The following is a 25,275-nucleotide window of genomic DNA, read 5'->3' as shown; positions in this document are numbered from 1 at the left end:
CTCTGATTTTATCCTCATGGTCTCTTCATGAGATATACGTAGGAGGGAGCAATATACTGCTTGACTCTTCGGTGAAGGTATGTTCTCGAAACTTTGACAAAAGCCCGTACCGAGCTACTGAGTGTCTCTCCTGCAGAGTCTTCCACTGGAGTTTATCTATCATCTCCGTAATGCTTTCGCGATTACTAAATGATCCTGTAACGAAGCGCGCTGCTCTCCGTTGGATCTTCTCTATATCTTCTATCAACCCTATCTGGTACGGATCCCACACTGCTGAGCAGTATTCAAGCAGTGGGCGAACAAGCGTACTGTAACCTACTTCCTTTGTTTTTGGATTGCATTTCCTTAGGATTCTTCCAATGAATCTCAGTCTGGCATCTGCTTTACCGACGATCAACATTATATGATCATTTCATTTTAAATCACAAAAACTCAGACACTAAACTTATTACAGTGAACAGAGACATCAACGAACGAACGGACGGATCATAACTTTGCGAAAATAGAGGACGTAAACTTTTCACTTCAGGGAAGACTTGAACCTAGGACCTCTCGTTCTGCAGCTGCTCATGCTAACCACAGGACCACGGCGCTCCTCATGTCGTACCCTGAGGCAGCGACAATCTGCCAATAAAGTCCAGGTGAAGGTTATCCTGTGCTGGGCAATACTGGATGGTTGGACTCCTTTTCCAGCAAAGGGTAGGGAAACGAGGTCCCTGAAGTGGGTTTAGAAGGGACAAAGGGAAAAGGGTCTTGTCCCCACATACAGAACAATTCAGGGGCCACCAGGGCCTAACATTGAGAGAAAACCAGTTCACTTCACCTTTATTATAGATAGAGTTTAATTACTGTGTTTGTACAGTTTGTGGTCATTTGAACTGGATGTGAAGGTTTACATTTTTTTCTTTGTCTCAGAATACATAAGGTGGTTAAGGCTTTTGTTTCCTGCATCTTTTTTTCCTTTCTTTAACATGGGATAGATCGAAGAACATGGGGAGTGTTACCTCTGCAGTTTCCACATACGGAGGTGATGATGCAGGGTTGACAACATGTGTCCAAAACACTAGCATTAAAATCGCATGGAAGGTGGTAAGAAACACTTTATATTACAGAAGGATACCAATATTTAACCTTTCCAGGTAATATGTCCTCTTTGAAAGTCAAAACTGAAAGCTGAAGTACCCACTCTATGATTCTTTTCCTCCCCCCCCCCTTTCCAGTTGCATACAGTGAACAAAACAGACACTCCATTTTTCCAAATTTTTCATACAGTCCTCCATGTGTCTGTAACATGAGATCTCAATGATAAATAACACCCTGGACCACACAGAGGTTCTTGTGGAGAGGGTGCAGTGAAGGTGATGGCGACATCAGTGAGCTTTTCACAACAGGCCACTGCCTGTGGCTGAGTAGGTACTGCTGTTTTAATGAGGGTACAACCACTTCCAGGCTGCTAATGGATGCTACTTCCTCACGTTTTTTGTCAATATGTAAGAACAGTGGTTCTGTACTCAAAACGATTCGCCACCAGTTTGGTCACAAACTGGTTACTGAGGTGAGTATTTCTCGCCATTTCTAATGAATTTGCTTTCCTCTCATGCCATCGTCAGTAAAAGTAAAGCCTTTTGACTGTCCCTTCCCTCACTGTACCAGTTCGTTCTGTCTGGTGAGAATTCTGAGACCTTCTGACCATATGTGTGAAAGGTTTATGCTCTTCATTGCAGATCATCCAACATGGTTGCAAACAAGGGCTCTACCTGCAGGTGTCACCCCCACCACAGCAATACATGCCCAGCATGGCAGCCATCACTACGAGTCCCCACGTCCCTAACTCAACAGGTACATACTCCTTTGCGTATGTGAGGAATTTGCAACTCTGACATCAACAATGCATTCCCAACACTGTTAAGGCCCTACGACTGTACAGGTGTCTGATGACCCCTACAATGGACTGGCTAGTATGTTACATTTCAGGTGTCTAATCTGTCTTCACTGACTCAGACAAGAGGAGCATAAGACAGAATTGAACAGTGGATGGAATGTGTTTCACAATAGGTGAACTTCTCTGCACAGCCCATATTACCATAACTTTTTGAAAAAGATGGGTGTCAAACCCAATTCCACAGAATGAACACAGCTTAGTCAACAAATTTTGGGAAAAATGGAAAAAAGTTTGAATTAGTAACCCTAGTCAGTGTCCAAGAGCAAAGCCAGATTCTCACGACAGAAGTCGTCCTACACACCAAGTCAGAGAGAAGGTGCAATCAGACAATAGGACGGCAGTACAGGAAAGGAAGGCACTGCAATGGCTCAAGGCACCATGCTTGCCATGCATGTACCCACAAAAGAGTAGTGAGCCCAAGGAGAGGATAGCTGGTGAATTATACTTATGGTATGGAAAGAGGAACTAGCACCACAAGAGATCAGAGTCCTACGTTAACCAATCATGTACTTACAAAGCAACTGTAAGCTCCCTTGGGGTGGAATTTGAGTGGAGCAAAGTACCAGTCCTGAGCTCATGTGGGGCTTTGAGGGGGTGGGCATGTGGAGGAACGTGATAGGATGGGGCAGGTTAGAGCACCACATGCAGGATCAATGAGATAAATAAAATGGGAAGGTGGAGGATCCAGATTAGGAGGACATACAAAGTGGTAATGAAAGAACAGAATAGATGAACTGAACAAACTGAAATAAATAACCAATAATGAGGGCATAAAAGACTGGAATTGGGGCAGGAAACTGGAATGGACTGAGAAGAGGCTGGTGCAGGAGATGGAGCAGTGGGTCTTACTGTACCATTCCTCAGTATTTTTACTTTTTATTTTTATTTATTAAATGAATGCTAAGTTGTTTTAACAGAGGGAGGACTTGATGCAACTCTACAGGTTTGTTAATTTCACGCCATTCTTAGGATATGTATAAATAAGAAGGAAAATGTACAATGTATGATTTACTGCAATTTACTGGTAATTTTTATTTCTCCCTTGTGCAATGAATGATAATGTGAATGTTGTTTTGTACCCATACTACAATAAAGTAAAGCAAAGTGGGCAAAATGACAGCAGCAAACGTAGTGTCATCACAGTTGAAATAAGTTATTAACAATTCATAAATGATGACAACACCACACAGAATAATGAACAGATAGACAGAGAGAGAGAGAGAGAGAGAGAGAGAGAGAGAGAGAGAGAGAGAGAGAGAGAGAGATTTCTCTCCTCCACTCTGCTTTCTCTCCCACTCATTCTCGATTTACTTATTGAGGTATTCCTGAACTCACTGCAGTTGTTGCTTTCGAAGTTTCTCTTGAGTTCGTTCTCTCTGCTGCCGTAGTTCTTCCAGTTCTGCCTGCTTCCTTATTGCTTCTGCTTCTTGCCTTTTTAAAACTTCTGATTCTTTCTCCTTCTCCCTGGAATTGCCATATTTTAATAAGACTTTCAGCTGACAATTGATGATTATGGTGGCTTGCATCCATCACTTCCTCCCTCATCACACTACAGTAAGCAATTTTTTAAAAAATGATATCAATCACAAGGACAAGTTGTTGTAATTTAATTTTGAATTACATTGCTTTAATACTGTCAGGTAGATGATAATTTTATAATAAAAGTATAGTGGTGTGGAAAATCTGGTGCTGCCTGTGGGGGTTTGCAGGGATGTGGTGGGAACAGGATGTGGGCTGCAAGGTTCAGCATTGAAAGAATTTGCTGGAGGGATTGGTTTAAGGACTATGCAGATGCATTTACAGGATAGAATATGTGTGTGTAACATTTGAGTGGGGGTAGGGAAGGGGATAAGTAAGTGGGACACAGGGACTAGTGAAGGTCCTGGGGCAAAACGGTGTGTGTGTGTGTGGGGGGGGGGGGGGGGGGGGGCACTTCTACGGCAACAGAGGATACCTTCCAGGGAGAGTTCCCACCTGCACAGTTCAGAAAAAAACGGTGTTGTTAGGAAGGGTATAGATGGCACAGCAGTCACTCATTGAAGGAGGCTATGTCTGGCAGTGTGCTCAGTAACAGGGTGATCCAGCTCTATCTGGCCCACAGTTTGGCAGTGGCCATTCACACAGACAGACAGCTTGTTAGTTGTCATGCCCATGTAGGAAGCAGCAAAGTGGTTGCAGCTTAGTTTGTAGATTACATGACTGCTTTCATATGTAGCCCTGCCTTTAATGGGGTAGGACACGCCTGTGACAGGTCTCGAGTAGGTGATAGTGGGAGGGTGTATGGCACACATCTTGCACGGTGAAAGAAGGGTGAAAATACGGGGAACCTACTTTTGGTTAGGTTTCTGGCCTCAAAAACCAAATTTGCTGTGGACTTCTTCGAGAAACTTCACGTGTGAATATCAACAACGTAGGAAAAGACGAGACTGCTACTTACAGTTAAGAAGACACGTCAAGTTGCAGACAGGCTGATTAAAAGACACTTACGTAAGCCACAGCCTTCACTAGTGAGGACGGGACACACACCATTCACAATCAAAAGCCAGCAAGACTCACTCACAAACGACTGCCAGCTCCGGCATCTCGGGCCAGAATGCAACTATCACTTGGGGTGCAAGCAGCAATCTGGAGGGGCTGGTGAAGGGAAATGAATAGTAGGGATAGTGTGGTCAACTTTGCTCTTGGCTATGTTTGGCAGTGGCCGTTCATCCTGATGGACAGCTGGCTGGTAGTCATATCAATATAAAAAGCTGTGTAACGATTGCAGCAGAGTTGGTAAATGACACGACTGCTTTCACAGGTGGCCCGGCACCTGATAGGGTAGGATAAACCTGTGACAGGACTGGAACAGGAAGTGCTGGATGGGTGGAATGGGCAAGTTTTGCAACTGGGTCTTCGACAGGGATATGATCCTTGTGGCTAGGGGTTGGGATTGGGAGTGGCATAGGGATGCACTAGTATGTTGTGGAGGTTGGGTGGGTAACAAAACATCACTTTATGAGGGGGTGGGAAATATCTCAGGTAGGATCTCTCTCATTTCAGGGCATGATGATAGGTAATCAAAGCCCTGGCAAAGGATGTGGTTCAGTTGTTCCAGTAAGGGGTGGTACTGTGTGACGAAGGGAACGCTGGTCTGTGGCTGGTTCTTGGGGTTGGTGGAAGGACTAGGGATGTGCGGGGAAATGGCACAGGAGACCTTTTTGCAGACTAGGTCTGGGGATAGTGCCTGCCTATGAAGGCCTCGGTGAGACCCTCAGCGTACTGAGCAAGGGACTTTTTGCCACTGCAGATACACCATGCCTGGGTGGTGGCTAGGCTGTAAGAGGGATTTTTGAATGTGAAAGGGATGACAGCTATCAACATGCAGGTACTGTTGGTGGTTGGTGGATTTAATGTGATGTCATATACCTTTGTGATATCTAAGGAAAAAAGTGTAAGACTGGTTACAAACACAAGACAGAAAAATTTGAAATTTTGCTATTAACCACTATGCTACTGACACGTTTGACTTTATCTGGTGCAAGCATACCAATGAACCAGCTTTGATCATCATTTTTTCCAGTGTAAGGATAGTGATGAACTGGCACCAAAGCTTAGATCATTATTTTCTCAGAAACTACCGTGTGTTGGAAGCTAAGCCTAAAGAGGTGTCTTTTTATTTTCAATCTTCTTCCACCTCAGGAAGTTCTGACTGTGTCAGCGAGAGGAACAAGGTTTCAGGCCACAGTGCTCAACAGTGACAGCTGCTTCCAATAAAATATTTTTCAAATGCACTGGACAATCACACGAAAACCTCAGAATTCATTTTAAAAGCATGAATAGTATGGTGTAAGGGGCTTGCCAAATGAATGCATCAACACATATTTGGAGTATTATTCTCAGGTAACAGAAATAAAGAACATGGAAGAAAATAAACACCAGATTCACTTTTTTTTTTAACAATTTGGCAGCAAGAACAAATGTACATGATATTCCTGCTAAACTAAATTACAGTGATGTAGTTAAAAAGATCGCTTGTGTGAAGTGCTAAGATGAACTTAAAATGTATAGTGAACGTATTTCAAATTTACAATCAGTAATCTTAGGATTAAGAAGAGAAAATTACAGCCTAAGGCATGAAAATATGGAGCTTAGGTCAAAACAAAGCATGGGTGTACTGCCAAAAGTTAGTAACTATAAGTCGATGGAATGGAAGACAGTGAACGGCAAATGTAAAGCACAAGGCGAAAAAAATGTCACCTACAGTGAGTAAACCAAGTTTCAAGTGTGAAAACAATTTTAATATCCTTTATTCCGAAAACTGTAGTCAAGTGACTGGATCGAAATATGAGGTAAATTCGAGTGTGTCTATGGAAAACGTTACAAAAAGTAATCTTCACAGCAAAAAAAGTGAAAACTCACACAAAACAGTTAGATTTGCCCTACCTGTGCCTCAGCTCTTACCAGAAACCAATAGTGGTAAATGTGAAAGTGTGAAATGTGGCGAAAACGAATTTCATAAACTATGCAGTGGCAAAACTAACAAAAAAAAAAACGGTAAAAAATACGACCATCAAACTGTCGAAAAAGGTACAAATTTCTCTTATTAACAGACAGCCATGGCAGAAATTTGGCGAGTGTTTCACAGGACAATTACAAAGATATCCAAGCAATAGGAATAGTGAAACCAGGTGCAAGTACGAAATCTGTTACTGATGTCGACCTGCAGGGAAACAAGAAAGAAGAGAATGAATATGTAGTGTGTATAGCTGGTGCCAATGACATCGCAAGAAATGAAGAACGAAATTGCCTAGCAAGCCTGGAAAACTTCCTAGAAGCAAATAAATCACAAAACACCATTATTACAATGCTGCCTCACAGGTATGATCTCATGTACAATTCGTGTATAAATAAGTTGATTCAAAAAACAAACATTAAAATGAAACAAATGTGTGCTCGTTTTGGCAAATGTAAAATATTAAATATACGTAAACTGAAAAGAAGCCTACATACCAGACATAGTATGCACCTAAATTTTGAAGGCAAAAATTTCTTGTGTGACAAAATATGGGAAATTATCAAAGAAAACGATGATTTAAACAGAATTCTCAGTCACAAAGTAGACAATGATGTTTTTTTAGAGGAAAGCATAATAAATTAACCCTTGCATATCAGAATGTCCAGTATGTAACTAATAAAACAGAGCAGCTGAGTGTTTACCTAAATGAAACTAAGCCACACCTCTTCCTAGCGAGTGAATTGGGATGCAAGGAAGAGGAAGCATATGGTTACAGGCTAAAAAATTACAAACTTATAAACTTGTACTGCAGAAAGACACACAAAAGTGTTGGGGTAGGCATTTATAGTAGAAATGATGTAAAATGTGAAAAAGTTAAATGGATAGATGATCTGAGTACTGAAATGGTATTTGAGGTTGCAGCAGTAAACCTGAAGTACGGAAACAACAGCCTTATTATAGCAGCACTGTATAGGTCACCTGGAAGTAACACAGAAAGAGTTTCTACATTGCTTAGAGGACTTGCTGGAGGGGGCAGCAGTGTATAAAAAACACTTGTTGCTTGTTGGAGACATCAACATAGACTCATTAAACAATAGTGTTAACTATTTGCGCTATATGGATGTATTACAGTGTTATAACTTTAAACAAATGAATTCTGAACCTAGAAGAGCCATTGCAAATATGAAGACATGTATTGACCATGTTCTCACAAATGTAGGAAAAGAGAAAGTAAATGTAAACACCTTAGAAAACTACATTTGTGATAACAGAGCCCTTACTGTGGAAACTGATGTAATTTTTCAAGATTTTTTCAAGAATTTTATTCACCATGGATCATTTTACAATGATATTGGCTTTGTCATACAAGATGTACTAGTACATACAGAATAACAAAATAAACTTTGTCAATACATTATAAATACATTTGAAGCATGGTAGTGTACCAAATTAGAAAGGATAGCTTTTAAAAGCTAACGCAACAAGCTATCTTATAATCTAATATAATATGGTATTTTATTGTTTATAGTATAAACTTTGTAATTACACACAATTAACCACAGCACAAAATAATATGTTTAACTACAGACAACTTTTAAATGCTTATATTCTCCTCAGGCATCTCAAAGAATTCTTTAATGTCATAGAATGGATGATCTGACAGCCAGCTGTACCACTTAATTTTAAAAGAATTTGTATCCATAGACTGAACATGAATTGGCAGTTTATTGAACATTTTGAGTGGGTTAACTTTGTGTTCTCGCTAATCTGTGGCGCGGTAAGTCTAAATTACCGTTCGCCCTGGTGTTGTGTTCGTGTATTTCCTTTCTGGCAATAAATTCTGAAATATTATTTTTAATATAGAGTACAGACACATAGATGTATAAATTTATAATTGTAAGTATTCTGAGTCTGGAGAAAAGAGGACAACAGTGCTCCCTATGACCTCTTTTACACATTATACGTATGACTTTTTTTTGTAATTTCAATACTTTTTGATGTGAGGGGAGTGCTCCCATATAATCAGACCATATGAAATATGTGACTGGAATAGCCCAAAGTATGTCACCCTGAGGCACTCCAAGCTCACTACCTCCCTTACTTTCAAGAGAAGGTATGCCACCCGAGATATTTTTTCACATACATGATTGACATGTTCCTCCCAATACAGTTTTGAGTCAATGTGAATACCTAAGAGTTTTACCGACTTATTGCCTACTTCATTTGATGTTTCCATTAAAAGTTGTTGAGTTTTGTCAGGGTTGCATAGGAGCTTATTGGCTGCAAACCAGTCCAGGGCCTCATCTAGTGTTTCTTTTGTTAGGTTATTCAGATCTGAAATGTTCTGATGTGTGGTAAGTAGTGTTGTATCGTCAGCATAAGCAGGGAACATAGATGTAACTGAAAGTGATACAGTTATATATAAAAGAAAATTTAATTATTCTAAACTTAAGATGGCACTAGGGTATGAAAAATGTGAACCAGTGTACAATGCAACTGAAGTGAATGAAAAATGGGAATATTTCTATAAGTTATTCAGTAACACTTTAAATGAAACCTGTCCTTTAGTTAAAAAAGTAAATAAAGCTGTAAACCATAAAGCTGAGAATCTCCCTTCTGAAATTATTGAACTGAGGGAGAAAATGAAAGATTGCTATATACTTTTTAGAGATACTAAACTACAATATTTCTCAACAAAATATAAACTGCTCAGAAAAACATACAGAGAGTCCTTGACTAACCTAAAAGAACAGAAATATACCTCTGAAATAATGAACTCTAGCTGTATCAGTAAAACTGCCTGGAAAATAATGCATAAAAAAGTGGGAACCAGACTTCCTATGAACACAGCAACATAACATGAAAAGAAAATGGTGAAGAAATAAGTGACCCAAAAGAAGTGTGTGAGAAATTTATACAAAAGTTCAGTACAGTTGGTACAAATGAAGTTCATGTCAAGCCACAAAATTTTAGTCTTGGAAAATCTGGCCAGTCCTTTTACATCCTCGGCATTACTGAGAGGGACGTCCTAGCAATCATATCAGCATTTCGACCAAAAATGTCTTGTAGCTGGGATGACATTTCACCTAAACTGCTAAAGGAATGCAGGGATGAATTAGTGAAACCCCTGACTCACTTGATAAGTACCTCCCTCAGAAATGGAGTATTCCCTGACCTTTCGAAAATTACTGAAAAGGGATTAAAAACTGACACTATAAACTACAGGCCAATATCATTAACCTCATAAATAGGCAAATTGTTAGAGAGAGTAATACTAAATCAAGTTGAATCATATTTCACCAAACACAATCTGTTAAACAACCTACAACATGGATTTAGAAAAGGGAGACCTACTACAACAGCAGTAGCATCTTTTATACATGAAATATTAAAAAAGCTGGACAAAAGTGACAAGATAATAGGCACTTTCCTAGATATGAGTAAAGCCTTTGATACTGTGAATCATACCATTCTTCTGTGTAAGCTAGAAGAGTACAGGTTGAGAGGACTAGCCTCGAAACTACTTACCTCCTATTTGAAAGACAAGAAACAGTGTGTAAAGCTAACTTATCTAAATAATGAGCAGCTCCAAACAACCAAATCAAACTTCAGGACACTTCAATGTGATGTGCCTCAAGGAAGCATACTAGGGCCTTTTCCGTTCCTTGTATATGTAAATAACTTATATGAACCCCAAAATTGCATGGTTGTAAGCTATGCTGATGACATATCCTTCATCAGCTGTGGCAGTGATATGCAGTCTGCAGCTAAAAGTACCGAGGTCAGTTTCAATACTCTGTCCGCATACCTTACAGCAAACAAGCTTCTTGTAAATAAAGACAAAATGGTAATAATGAAGTTCATCCACTGTTATAATGCTTCATAACTGATACAGTATTTACATCCCCATTGGGTCTTGCACATGCAAATTCACATAAATTTTTGGGCATCATTGTTGACGAACACTTATCATGGAAAGAACATGTAGATAATATTTGCAAGAAAATCAGTAGAAATGTGTGTGTACTGAAACGGGTCTCAGCCTTCTTGGACCATGATACTTTAAGCAAATATATTTTGGGTTAGTTCATCCGCACCTTCAGTATGGTATTGAGATATGGGGTGGGGCATCAGCAGTTCATATAGATAGACTTTTTAGATTACAAAAAAGACAGTAAGAATGGTAGCCAAGATAAAGAAGAGAGAGCCTTGTAGAGACATCTTTAGAAAATATAAAATTCTTACGGTGTACTCCATCTATATACTGCAGACAGCCATGTTCGTGAAACAAAATCCTGAATTTAATATGAGAAACAGAAATGTACACAACTATGATACACGGGGAAGGGAAAATTTTCATAGAATTGTGACCAATAAAAAGGCAATGGACCACAGTCCACACAGAATGGTAGCAATTTTCTACAATGCACTACTCTGTGAACTCGAGAAAGTAAATCTAAATATGCTAAAGAGTAGACTGAAGCAATTATTAATAGAGAAGTGTTGTTACTCTATAGAGGACTTTAAATTGTAGTGCCATCTTGGAAAACAGTGTATATAGACAATGTCTCCAATCTATCAGTGGTATGAAAGAATGTAATTATACACTGTATTATGTGTACTGTACTATTATAAATATAAGCTAAATTGTGTTACACTATAGAGGAATCTACTTGTAGTGCCCTTTTGAAAAATAATGTGTACAGACATGTGTCCGATCCCTATGTTGTTATGAAAGAATGTAAATATTTTACTGTATATGTGTAATGTAATCTAAATTTTCCTGACAATGTCCGAAAACTTTTTGTTATATGGACAGAAAATAAATAAATAAATAAGTTAAGGTGTTCCATAGGCCTCAATTTTAGCAATTATTTTTTTCTTGTATACAGAAATGACTTCTCATTAAGAAGGAAGCATAATGTGTGTTGTGGTGTGGAATGCTCTTGCCATGCCCTTCACAGTGGTTTGCAGAGAACAGAAATAGATGTAATTATTGCTTTGCAAAGCTGCTGAAGTCTTTAACAGATATTATACAGAAATCCAGATCTCTGCTTTAATTGTCACTCATCTACATTAGTCTTGGAGCATCCTTTATGGCCCTTAGTTTTAATTTCATATGATGGACTTGTCAGGAGCTATAGACAAAGTCATTTTCCCTCACTCCACCTATCAGTGGAAAAGAAAAGGGAATGATTAGCAGCAGTACAAGGTACACTCTGCCATGGCTTACAGAGTATGTATGTATTAAAAAACAAAGATGCTGTGACATACCAAACGAGAAAGTGCTGGTAGATAGACACAATAAAACACACACAAACACACACACAAATTTCAAGCTTTCACAACCCATGGTTGCTTCATCAGGAAAGAGGGAAGGAGAGGGAAAGACGAAAGGATGTGGGTTTTAAGGGAGAGGGTAAGGAGTCATTCCAATCCCGGGAGTGGAAAGACTGACCCTAGGGGGAAAAAGGGACAGGTATACACTCGCACACGCACACACACACACACACACACACACACACACACACACACACACACAAGCAGACATATGGTTTTTCATAAAAGTAATTAACAGATTTTCTGGAAGGTACCACTGTCACTTTTACATATACTGTGCACAGTAATGGAGGAGATCGTGCAATAAAATGTGTTGGCAGCAAGTGTTTTTATATTGACTTCTGAAGGACATGTGTAAGTTAATTTCCAATAACATGCTTACAAAACAATGAAAGAACTATTATATCCCACGAGTCTAGAGACATCCAATTGGACTTCCAGAAAAATATCATCCATACCATCCTGAAGATAGCAAGGGCAGATAAGTGTAAAAAATATTTCTCAGTCAGCTTAACAGTTCATGCAACTGAACTGCTGACAAAAAGAATGGAGAAAATATCTGAGAATCTGTTACATGATGATCAGAATGGCTTTAGTGTAAGTGAAGGCACCACATGCAGTTCTGATGTTGTGCTTGACAATGGAAACAAGACTTAAGAAAACTCAGGACACATTTATAGGATCTATCAACCAAGAAAAAATATTTGACGATGTAAATTAATGCAAGATGTTTGGAATTCACAGAAAAATTGGTGAAAGTACAGGAAATGACAGGTAATATACCATACATATTTGAACCAACAAGCAATAGTAAGGATGGAAGATTGAGAAAAATTGCTCATATTAAACAGAATGTAAGATAAGGATAGTCTTCCTCTCCTACTGCTCAATCTGTACATCAAAGAAGCAATGCTGGAAATAAAATAATGGTTCAAGAGTAGGATTAACATTCATGCAAAAAGGACATCAATGATAGGATTTGCTGATGACACTACCATCCTCTTATGACGAAAGTGAGGACACTGAATGGAAAGACAGTCTATTGATACAGAAACTGAAAAAAGTAATGATTAGTGAAAAATTTACCATCAAAATTTGGGACCACGAAATAGAACAATTAAGGAATTATGTTACCTTCAAAGCAAAAAATAAGTCATGGATAAAGCAAGGAAGACATCAAAAGTAGACTAGCACAGGAAAAGGGGGCATTCCTTACAGAAAGAATGCCTACTAGTAACATATTTGTCACAACAGCAGATACTCTGTAGGCAGTATTTATTAATGCTTCAATAACGATCAGCAACATATGCCACACATAATGTTTCTTATAACAATGAAAATAACCAATTTACGACAATATAATGTAATTGGACAGATTTAAAAAAAACTACTCACTAAGTGGGGCAGGAGAACACACACATCAAAGAAGGTTATACTTATGCAAGCTTTCAGAGTCAATTGCTCCTCCTTCCGGCAGAAGGGTTGAAGGGGAGGGAAAGGGGTGAAGGAAAGGTGCAGATTTCAGAAAAAGTCACACAGAACTGCGGATCAGGGGCGGCTTACTGAACGGGATGAGAAGGAAAGCCTCTTTTCCTCTCATCCCATCTGATAAGTCTCCCTGACCTGCAGTTCTGGGTGACTTTTCCGAAATCTCCCCCTTTTCCTAAACCTCTCCAGTCCTTTTATTTACCCCTCTTCCTTCCCCTTCAACCCTTCTGCCAGAAGTAGGAGCCACTGGCTCCTAAAGCTTGCACGAGTATAACCTCCTTTTATGTGTGTGTTCTCCTGCAGCCACCTGGTGAACAGTTATTTTATTTGTCCGCTTACATTAAATAATGTTTCTTACTTTATTACAGCAACCTGCTCCATCAGCTGCTGCTGTAGCAACTCAGCCTTCTTTCTCTTCAGCTCCTTCAGCTCCTCCTGCTTACGTTGTTCTTCCAAAAGCTTAGCCTCTCGCTCACGCAATGCTTCCATTTCTTCCTGCTCTCTCTTTGCTCTTAGCTCTTGCTGCTCCTTGACCTGATCCACCCATGCCCGTTGAACCAACTGCTGCTGCTTCTGCCGTTCCCACTACAAATATATTACAATTATGTACTGAGAATAATCTATGTTATTTCTCAACATTATTTTTTTTACGTAACCAAAATTAATGACTGATCCATCATTTTCAATACTTCTTTCACCACTAATGATGAAAAATACACACATTGTTTAAAAGTTATTGTTTTTGTCAAAAACATTATTTTGAAAACATCATGGCTCTTCACCATCATCTGTATATTCTGTTATCATTAATTTTCTTTCTGTCAATATCCCTAAGTTGTGGACAACATTTCAGGACGCACTTTCAGAAGATTTTCAGAGACAGTATGTGCTACCTGACGCCTACAACCTCGCTCTGCTAGAATAGGAGAATGTTTTTACATATCATGGCAAATCATGCCAACAATTCAACCTGGTGACCCCTGTTGTGAATGTCACACAACACACAACAGAAGCATACAAGAACATACAAACGGCAAGACAGCTTACCAAAAGGTAAATGTAGGACAAAAGGCAACACATGAACAAGTCCTACATTCAATAAGAAATAAAATTTCTAACAGTTCCTTCACTGATGGACAGGACACACCGGCAAAACATTTGTCTACAAAACTTTGTGTCACATTTGACAAGATGAAAACAAGGTTTTTTGCTGCCCATCTCTTACCTGGGGGACACATGTCACACGTGATTTAGAAGCTACTCATCTTGAACACAGCACTCTCATCGATTCACACTCACACAAAGGATGTAAAACTTATCTGTGACTCTGACCACATCTTCTGGGATGAGATTTTAGTGGTTCCCAAACCTGCGCTATGCACTGTCGATTGACATTAAGGAACCTCACGAATAATAATCTCGCTTATGGAGGCAAAATGATTCTGTTTGGTAGAGATTTCCGTAACGTATTACAATTCATTCGACAAGCCAGTACAACAGCCATTGTTAAAACAACAGTTAAACAGTCACCCTTATTGCCTCATGTTAAAATTCCAAAGTTAGCTCAAAATATGAGGGCAAATGATGATCCCATTTTCACTGAATGGTTACTTACATGTGGTAATGGCGTTTTACAAAATCAAACTGGTTACTTCACTGAAGCAATCAAAACTCCTAAACATTATATTGTAGTTATGACAATTTTACTACCACTACATTCAATGTCACAGTAATCAATGACCAAAATGTTTCTCAATTCCATTTAGAGGTGCTTGCATGTCCAATAAATGATTGCAAGTTGTTGTTGTTGTTGTGGTCTTCAGTCCTGAGATTGGTTTGATGCAGCTCTCCGTGCTACTCTATCCTGTGCAAGCTTCTTCATCTCCCAGTACCTACTGAAGTCTACAACCTTCTGAATCTGCTTAGTGTATTCATCTCTTAGTCTCCCTCTACGATTTTTACCCTCCACGCTGCCCTCCAGTACCAAATTGGTGATCCCTTGATGTCTCAGAACATGTTCTACCAACCAGTCCCTTCTTCTACTCAAGTTGTGCCACAAACTCCTCTTCTCCCCAATTCTATTCAATACCTCCTCACTAGTTATGTGATCTACCCATGTAATCTTCAACATTCTTCTGTAACACCACATTTCGAAAGCTTCTATTCTCTTCTTGTCCAAGCTGGTTATCGTCCATGTTTCACTTCCATACATGGCTACACTCCATACAAATACTTTCAGAAACGACTTCCTGACACTTAAACCAATACTCAATGTTAACAAATTTCTCTTCTTCAGAAATGCTTTCCTTGCCATTGCCAGTCTACATTTTATATCCTCTCTACTTCGACCATCATCAGTTATTTTGCTCCCCAAATAGCAAACTCATTTACTACTTTAAGTGTCTCATTTCCTAATCTAATTCCCCCAGCATCACCAGATTTAATTTGACTACATTCCATTATCCTCGTTTTGCTTTTGTTGGTTGGTTGGTTGGTTGGTTTCGGGGAAGGAGACCAGACAGCGAGGTCATCGGTCTCATCGGATTAGGGAAGGATGGGGAAGGAATTCGGCCGTGCCCTTTCAGAGGAACCATCCCGGCATTTGCCTGGAGTGATTTAGGGAAATCACGGAAAACCTAAATCAGGATGGCCGGACGCGGGATTGAACCGTCGTCCTCCCGAATGCGAGTCCAGTGTCTAACCACTGCGCCACCTCGCTCGGTTTGCTTTTGTTGATGTTCATCTTATACCCTCCTTTCAAGACACTGTCCATTCCGTTCAACTGCTCTTCCAAGTCCTTTGCTGTCTCTGACAGAATTACAATGTCATCGGCGAACCTCAAAGTTTTTATTTATTCTCCATGGATTTTAACACCTACTCCGAACTTTTCTTTCGATTACTTTACTGCTTGCTTAATTTACAGATTGAATAACATCAGGGACAGGCTACAACCCTGTCTCACTCCATTCCCAAACACTGCTTCCCTTTCATGCCCCTCGACTCTTATAACTGCCATCTGCTTTCTGTACAAATTGTAAATAGCCTTTGGCTCCCTGTACCTTCAGAATTTGAAAGAGAGTATTCCAGTCAACATTGTCAAAAGCTTTCTCTAAGTCTACAAATGCTAGAAACGTAGGTTTGCCTTTCCTTAATCTTTCTTCTAAGATACGTCGTAGGGTCAGTATTGCCTCATGTGTTCCAATATTTCTACGGAATCCAAACTGATCTTCCCAGAGGTCAGCTTCTACCAGTTTTTCCATTCGTCTGTAAAGAATTCGCGTTAGTATTTTGCAGTTGTGACTTATTAAACTGATAGTTCAGTAATTTTCACATCTGTCAACACCTGCTTTCTTTGGGATTGGAATTATTATATTCTTCTTGAAGTCTGAGGGAATTTCGCCTGTCTCATGCATCTTGCTCACCAGATGGTAGAGTTTTGTCAGGACTGGCTCTCCCAAGGCTGTCAGTAGTTCCAATGGAATGTTGCCTACTCCCGGGGCCTTGTTTCGACTTAGGTCTTTCAGTGCTCTGTCAAACTCTTCACGCAGTATCATATCTCCCATTTCATCTTCATCTACCTCTTCTTCCATTTCCATAATACTGTCCTCAAGAACATCGCCCCTGTATAGACCCTCTATATACTAACTCCGCCTTTCTGTTTTCCCTTCTTTGCTTAGTACTGGGTTTCCATCTGAGCTCTTGATATTCATGAAAGTGGTTCTCTTTTCTCCAAAGGTCTCTTTAATTTTCCTGTAGGCAGTATCTATCTTACCCCTCACGAGATAAGCCTCTACATCCTTACATTTGTCCTCTAGCCATCCCTGCTTAGCCATTTTGCACTTCCTGTCGATCTCATTTTTGAGATGTTTGTATTCCTTTTTACCTGATTCACTTACTGCATTTTTGTATTTTCTCCTTTCATCAATTAAATTCAGTATCTCTTCTGTTACCCAAGCATTTCTACTAGCCCTCGTCTTTTTACCTACTTGATCCTCTGCTGCCTTCACTACTTCATTCCTCAAAGCTACCCATTCTTCTTCTACTGTATTTCTTTCCCCCATTCCTGTCAATTGTTCCCTTATGCTCTCCCTGAAACTCTGTACAACCTCTGGTTCCTTCATTTTATCCAGGTCCCATCTCCTTAAATTCCCACCTATTTGCAGTTTCTTCAGTTTTGATCTACAGTTCATAACCAATAGATTGTGGTCAGAGTCCACATCTGCCCCTGGAAATGTCTACAATTTAAAACCTGGTTCCTAAATCTCTGTCTTATCATTATAAAATCTATCTGAAACCTTCTAGTATCTCCAGTGTTCTCCCATGTACAACCTTCTTTCGTGATTCTTGAACCAAGTGTTAGCTATGATTAAGTTGTGCTCTGTGCAAAATTCTACCAGGCGGCTTCCTCTTTCATTTCTTATCCCCTATCCGTATTCACCTACTACATTTCCTTCTCTTCCTTTTCCTACTCTCGAATTCCAGTCACCTATGACTATTAAATTTTCGTCTCCCTTCACTACCTGAATAATTTCTTTTATCTCATCATACATTTCATCGACTTCTTCATCATCTGCAGAGCTAGTTGGCATATAAACTTGTACTACTGTAGTAGGCGTGGGCTTTGTGTCTATCTTGGCCACAATAATGTGTTCACTATGCTGTTTGTAGTAGCTTACCCGCACTCCTATTTTTTCTTTCATTATTAAACCTACTCCTGCATTACCCCTATTTGATTTTGTATTTATAACCCTGTATTCACCTGACCAAAAGTCTTGTTCCTCCTGCCACCGAACTTCACTAATTCCCACTATATCTAACTTTAACCTATCCATTTCCCTTTTAAAATTTTCTAACTTACCTGCCCGATTAAGGGATCTGACATTCCACACTCCGATCCGTAGAATGCCAGTTTTATTTCTCCTGATGATGACATCCTCTTGAGTAGTCCCCGCCCGGAGATCCGAATGGGGGACTATTTTACCTCCGGAATATTTTACCCAAGAGGACGCCATCATCATTTAATCATACAGTAGAGCTGCATGTCCTCGGGAAAAATTACGGCTGTAGTTTCCCCTTGCTTTCAGCCGTTCGCAGTACCAGCACAGCAAGGCCGTTTTGGTTAATGTTACAGGGCCAGATCAGTCAATCATTCAGACTGTTGCCCCTGCAACTACCGAAAAGGATGCTGCCCCTCTTCAGAAACCACACGTTTGTCTGGCCTCTCAACAGATACCCCTCCATTGTGGTTGCACCTATGGTACGGCTATCTGTATCTTTGAGGCATGCAAGCCTCCCCACCAACGGCAAGATCCATGGTTCATGATTGCAAGTACAACACTCAATTAATATGTTATTTACCTGGAAAGGCAAAGGGTTACTCAAGTTATGATTCTATCCAAATTGAAGAAATAAAAGAACATTCCATAGATTTCTTGAACTTTTAAATCTGCCTGATTTACCACATCAGTTGTTTTCAAAGAAAAATGATATTATTCAATTAATTAAAAGTCTTAATGCTAATCAGGGATTCATTAATGGTGTGAGATTAGTGGTAACTCACTTATGTGAGTAAGTACAGCATCACTGTTAAATTCATTAACTCTGATAAAACTGTGCTCATACCCTGCAAATGCCTTCTGATACAACCACGCCTTTCCAAATGTAAGGGAACAATCCCCAATAAAACTGGCCTTAGTTATAAACACTAATAAAGCCAACAGTCAAACACTTCAGAGGGCAGAATTGTATTTACCAGAACCTGCTTTCTCACAGGGACAGTTATATGTGGCTTTTTTACGAGTTTGCAAACTCAGTGATATTTATGTTTGTGCTAAAGAAACATACAGCCAAGAAGTAAATGATGATCAGATTATAACTGCTGTTTTCAAAGAAGTTTTGTAAAATAAAGAATGTTTAAAAAATAAAATTAATCTACACAGACAATATCTACTCTTCATATGTTTTACAACTAAACATCTATGTAAATAAAAATGTAAATGTTTGTTCATTAAAAAGCATGTATCTCTGAAAGTTCTTGACCAATAGCTTTGAACTTTTGACACAAATTGCATTAAAACACTCACATGTTTTTATATTCTTACTGGAATTCCATCTTGCATATATGTAATATGTATTTAATAAAAGGGAAACGTTATAAAAAATGTAAATGTCAGTTTGTTCAAAATTGTTAATCTCCAAAAGTTCTTGACCGACTGTGTTGAAATTTTGTCACAATGTTGAATTCTAATACAGGAGTGCTTTTAGATACCTTCTCCTGCAAAACTTGCAGGACTAGCACTCCTGGAAGAAAGGATATTGCAGAGACATGGCTAAGCCACAGCCTAGGGGATGTTTCCGGAATGAAATTTTCACTCTGCAGCAGAGAGTGTGCTGATATGAAACTTCCCGGCAGATTAAAACTGCGTGCCAGACCAAGACTTGACATCAACACCTTTACCTTTCACAGGCAAGTGCTCTACCAAGAGTACTCAGATCCTGAATTCCTGGCTAGTTCAACTGCATTGGTGATAACTGCACAATTTGGAGCCAGGGACATGACACCCTGTCCTCATTCCTCTTCAACTTGCCCACCTTCATCCTCATTACTCAGTATCACACCGGACGGAACAATTTAAACACATCATTTGCCAGGGCTTTGCCTAGATGCCATCATGCTCAAAAATTAGGTACTTCTTACCCACAATCCTTTCAGTCTCTCTCAAAGTACTGCTATGCTGCCAATGCAGTCTACAAAACATTCTGTCCATACATATGTCATATATATTCCCATCTCCTTCACAGAATACCCCAGTGCAGAACAAGTCTTTTTCACACCCTCATCCAGTCCCATCACAGTCATATACCATATAAGAGGAAGGGACATATGTGTAAGCAATCATTTCATATACCAACTCTGTTTTACCTTTTGCACATACTTTTATGTAGGCCTGACCACCAATCAGTTGCTACCCAAATTAAGGCCACTGCCAACTGCGACCAAGGGCATGGGCAACTACCCAGGGGCAGAACACAATGCTCAACTTTATATGGTTGCCTCACAACTTGTGCCGTGTTGATCCTCTCCCAGTAGCAGATTCTCCGAATTATGTAAATGAGAACTGTCCTTATAACACATGCTTTGCTCCCGCAGACCTCTTGGCCTCCACATCCACTTGCCCGTTTCGTACTCGCCTCCATCCCTGACTTCATGGCCTCCTCCTAACTTCAGCCCACTAATTTACACTCTAACTTTCTGTAATTGTAGTCATCGTTTTTTTCAATCTCTTCCCCTCAATCCATCCTTCCACCTAATCATGTCCACCATGCAACTTCCCTTCCTGCACCACAATAAACCACTGATGCCACATTCCTATTTTGTTTCCTTGATGTCTTTCCTTACCAGCCCTCAGTCAGCCCCTCCTCTATCTCTACACTATCACCTTTATTTTCTGATCCACACCATTTAATCCTTCATCCAGTTCATCTGTTAACACCAGAAATACAGTAGCTGTATACTATCCAGGATCATATTTTTAAAAAGGAAATATATCATATTAAAATAAGAAACGTGTTTCACATAATAGAAAAGTGAAGACTGTACAGGAGCATATTAGAAAAGTGAAAACTGTACAAGCACAGATGATAAAGTCAACTACTTAACTTGCAGAAAGCAAAGGGTTCTGCACATGTGATGAAAGCAAAAGAAAATATCAAATGGGATGAGGAAACTAGAAAAAAATGGCAGAGCGTCAAGCACAAAGAACAGAAACATGATATAATACGCAAAATTAAAAATACAATTTGAAAATTTCCCCGAGAAAATGTGAGAAAATACCATAGTAATATGACAAAAAATTTATTTAAAAGAATGACATGAAGAATACAAAACTCAAACCTATGTTTGACAAAAAAAAAAAAAAAAAAATTCATCAGTTAAGATGACAAATGGCATAGTAACTAACAATAAACACAAAATTGCACAAGCATTCCATGGTGACTTATTTAAATGTTAGCATGGTTTGAGAGGTAAGTCACAAACAGATAACTGATCATGAAAATAATAACATCAGAGAAGCAATACAGGACGTGGGTATAAAGTATTTCACAGTAAGAACAAACGAAAAGTATGAGAGGATGGTACAATATCATTAGAAATGGTAAAAGCTGAAGGTAAAGCAATACAACAGAAACATTGAATTTTAATGAAGCAAACAAATAAGTTGGGTTTAGAAATGGATATAGCACATTGGACTACTCACAAGTCAAGCATGAAATGATAAAATAGGTGAAAGAGATGAATAACTACTTTTTCTGGGATTCACAGATTCAGAAAAATCTTTGGAGTCAGTTAAACAGAATTGTACTAACAGTGCTTGAAAAACAAGGCACAGTCTTAGAATACTGAAGAATATGTACATTAATGCTAAGGCTTCCATAACACTTAATTAGGATAATGAGAAATTCAGCACTTGCAAAGAGGAGACTGACATGGATATTCTAATGACACTAGAAACTATTTTCTGAAGTCTCAGAGCAACTTTTTATATTCTTACACTGAGCAAACCATGACTGAATGTGTGCTAATAAAATATATCTGAATCACCTTTATTTTGTTAAGAAGTTGCACTGTTTGCTGTTAGTGCAGATAAGCTGCTGCAACATAGGAATAAACCTGACAGAGTCAGTTTGAAAGCAGGCTTGAAAATCAGTTATAATAAAACTAACATCATGTGTAAGTACCACGATGAAAACAAATAATATAAGATAAAAATTACTTCGCAGTACCAGTTGATGAGTCGTCGTACTTTTGGTGGTTGAAAACACGGACTGTAGAGACAGGAAAGGTTATAAATAAAAGAGCAGATAAGGTAGGGACTTGTTTTTGTAAACTAAATGAGATTTTGAAAAGCAAATTTTCAAAAATGAAAATTCACAAATTGTGTGTATTATCACATCTCATGTTAGAAGTGAAACACGATTCGTAATCTAAAAACAATTACAAACCTGAGAGTTGTTCAGCGAGTGACAGAGAGATTCATATTCTACATCTACATTCATACTCCGCAAGCCACCCAACGGTGTGTGGCGGAGGGCACCTTACGTGCCACTGTCATTACCTCCCTTTCCTGTTCCAGTCGCGTATGGTTCGCGGGAAGAACGACTGTCTGAAAGCCTCCGTGCGCGCTCTAATCTCTCTAATTTTACATTCGTGATCTCCTTGGGAGGTATAAGTAGGGGGAAGCAATATACTCGATACCTCATCCAGAAACGCACCCTCTCGAAACCTGGCGAGCAAGCTACACCGCGATGCAGAGCGCCTCTCTTGCAGAGTCTGCCACTTGAGTTTATTAAACATCTCCGTAACGCTATCACGGTTACCAAATAACCCTGTGACGAAACGCGCCGCTCTTCTTTGGATCTTCTCTATCTCCTCCGTCAACCCGATCTGGTACGGATCCCACACTGATGAGCAATACTCAAGTATAGGTCGAACGAGTGTTTTGTAAGCCACCTCCTTTGTTGATGGACTACATTTTCTAAGCACTCTCCCAATGAATCTCAACCTGGTACCCGCCTTACCAACAATTAATTTTATATGGTCATTCCACTTCAAATCGTTCCGCACGCTTACTCCCAGATATTTTACAGAAGTAACTGCTACCAGTGTTTGTTGCGCTATCATATAATCATACAATAAAGGATCCTTCTTTCTATGTATTCGCAATACATTACATTTGTCTATGTTAAGGGACAGTTGCCACTCCCTGCACCAAGTGCCTATCCGCTGCAGATCTTCCTGCATTTCGCTACAATTTTCTAATGCTGCAACTTCTCTGTATACTACAGCATCATCCGTGAAAAGCCGCATGGAACTTCCGACACTATCTACTAGGTCATTTATATATATTGTGAAAAGCAATGGTCCCATAACACTCCCCTGTGGCACGCCAGAGGTTACCTTAACGTCTGTAGACGTCTCTCCATTGATAACAACATGCTGTGTTCTGTTTGCTAAAAACTCTTCAATCCAGCCACACAGCTGGTCTGATATTCCGTAGGCTCTTACTTTGTTTATCAGGCGACAGTGTGGAATTGTATCGAACGCCTTCCGGAAGTCAAGAAAAATAGCATCTACCTGGGAGCCTGTATCTAATATTTTCTGGGTCTCATGAACAAATAACGCGAGTTGGGTCTCACACAATCGCTGTTTCCGGAATCCATGTTGATTCCTACATAGTAGATTCTGGGTTTCCAAAAACGACATGATACTCGAGCAAAAAACATGTTCTAAAATTCTACAACAGATCGACGTCAGAGATATAGGTCTATAGTTTTGCACATCTGCTCGACGACCCTTCTTGAAGACTGGGACTACCTGTGCTCTTTTCCAATCATTTGGAACCCTCCGTTCCTCTAGAGACTTGCGGTACACGGCTGTTAGAAGGGGGGCAAGTTCTTTCGCGTACTCTGTGTAGAATCGAATTGGTATCCCGTCAGGTCTGGTGGACTTTCCTCTGTTGAGTGATTCCAGTTGCTTTTCTATTCCTTGGACACTTATTTCGATGTCAGCCATTTTTTCGTTTGTGCGAGGATTTAGAGAAGGAACTGCAGTGCGGTCTTCCTCTGTGAAACAGCTTTGGAAAAAGGTGTTTAGTATTTCAGCTTTACGCGTGTCATCCTCTGTTTCAATGCCATCATCATCCCGGAGTGTCTGGATATGCTGTTTCGAGCCACTTACTGATTTAACGTAAGACCAGAACTTCCTAGGGTTTTCTGTCAAGTCTGTACATAGAATTTTACTTTCGAATTCACTGAACGCTTCTCGCATAGCCCTCCTTACGCTAACTTTGACATAGCTTAGCTTCTGTTTGTCTGAGAGGTTTTGGCTGCGTTTAAACTTGGAGTGAAGCTCTCTTTGCTTTCGCAGTAGTTTCCTAACTTTGTTGTTGTACCACGGTGGGTTTTTCCCGTCCCTCACAGTTTTATTCGGCACGTACCTGTCTAAAACGCATTTTACGATTGCCTTGAACTTTTTCCATAAACACTCAACATTGTCAGTGTCGGAACAGAAATTTTCGTTTTGATCTGATAGGTAGTCTGAAATCTGCCTTCTATTACTCTTGCTAAACAGATAAACCTTCCTCCCTTTTTTTATATTCCTATTAACTTCCATATTCAGGGATGCTACAACGGCCTTATGATCACTGATTCCCTGTTCTGCACTTACAGAGTCGAAAAGTTCGGGTCTGTTTGTTATCAGTAGGTCCAAGATGTTATCTCCACGAGTCGGTTCTCTGTTTAATTGCTCGAGGTAATTTTCGGATAGTGCACTCAGTATAATGTCACTCGATGCTCTGTCCCTACCACCCGTCCTAAACATCTGAGTGTCCCAGTCTATATCTGGTAAATTGAAATCTCCACCTAAGACTATAACATGCTGAGGAAATTTATGTGAAATGTATTCCAAATTTTCTCTCAGTTGTTCTGCCACTAATGCTGCTGAGTCGGGAGGTCGGTAAAAGGAGCCAATTATTAACCTAGCTCGGTTGTTGAGTGTAACCTCCACCCATAATAATTCACAGGAACTATCCACTTCTACTTCACTACAGGATAAACTACTACTAACAGCGACGAACACTCCACCACCGGTTGCATGCAATCTATCCTTCCTAAACACCGTCTGTACCTTTGTAAAAATTTCGGCAGAATTTATCTCTGGCTTAAGCCAGCTCTCTGTACCTATAACGATTTCAGCTTCGGTGCTTTCTATCAGCGCTTGAAGTTCCGGTACTTTACCAACGCAGCTTCGACAGTTTACAATTACAATACCGATTGCTGCTTGGTCCCCGCATGTCCTGACTTTGCTCCGCACCCTTTGAGGCTGTTGCCCTTTCTGTACCTGCCCGAGGCCATCTAACCTAAAAAACCGCCCAGTCCACGCCACACAACCCCTGCTACCCGTGTAGCCGCTTGCTGCGTGTAGTGGACTCCTGACCTATCCAGCGGA

At 39.8% G+C, this 25,275-nt stretch overlaps 1 protein-coding gene across 3 annotated transcripts in view; it reads right to left on the bottom strand.

The window, feature by feature from the left end:
- Positions 1-25,275, bottom strand: part of LOC126203958 (trichoplein keratin filament-binding protein) — an 801,925-nt gene that overhangs the window by 91,486 nt on the left and 685,164 nt on the right. For all 3 annotated transcript variants that reach the window (XM_049938356.1, XM_049938355.1, XM_049938354.1), the window contains 2 exons: positions 13,627-13,853; positions 3,278-3,406 (listed from right to left, as the gene is read on the bottom strand). In XM_049938356.1, coding sequence (XP_049794313.1) covers positions 3,278-3,406; positions 13,627-13,853 — 356 coding nt within the window. The remainder of the gene's footprint in view (positions 1-3,277; positions 3,407-13,626; positions 13,854-25,275) is intronic.

Source organism: Schistocerca nitens, chromosome 9 (assembly GCF_023898315.1).
Source record: "Schistocerca nitens isolate TAMUIC-IGC-003100 chromosome 9, iqSchNite1.1, whole genome shotgun sequence".
Lineage (NCBI taxonomy): Eukaryota > Metazoa > Arthropoda > Insecta > Orthoptera > Acrididae > Schistocerca > Schistocerca nitens.
The sequence above is the reverse complement of the archived record's forward strand: the minus strand, read 5'-3'. Positions and strand labels throughout refer to the sequence as shown.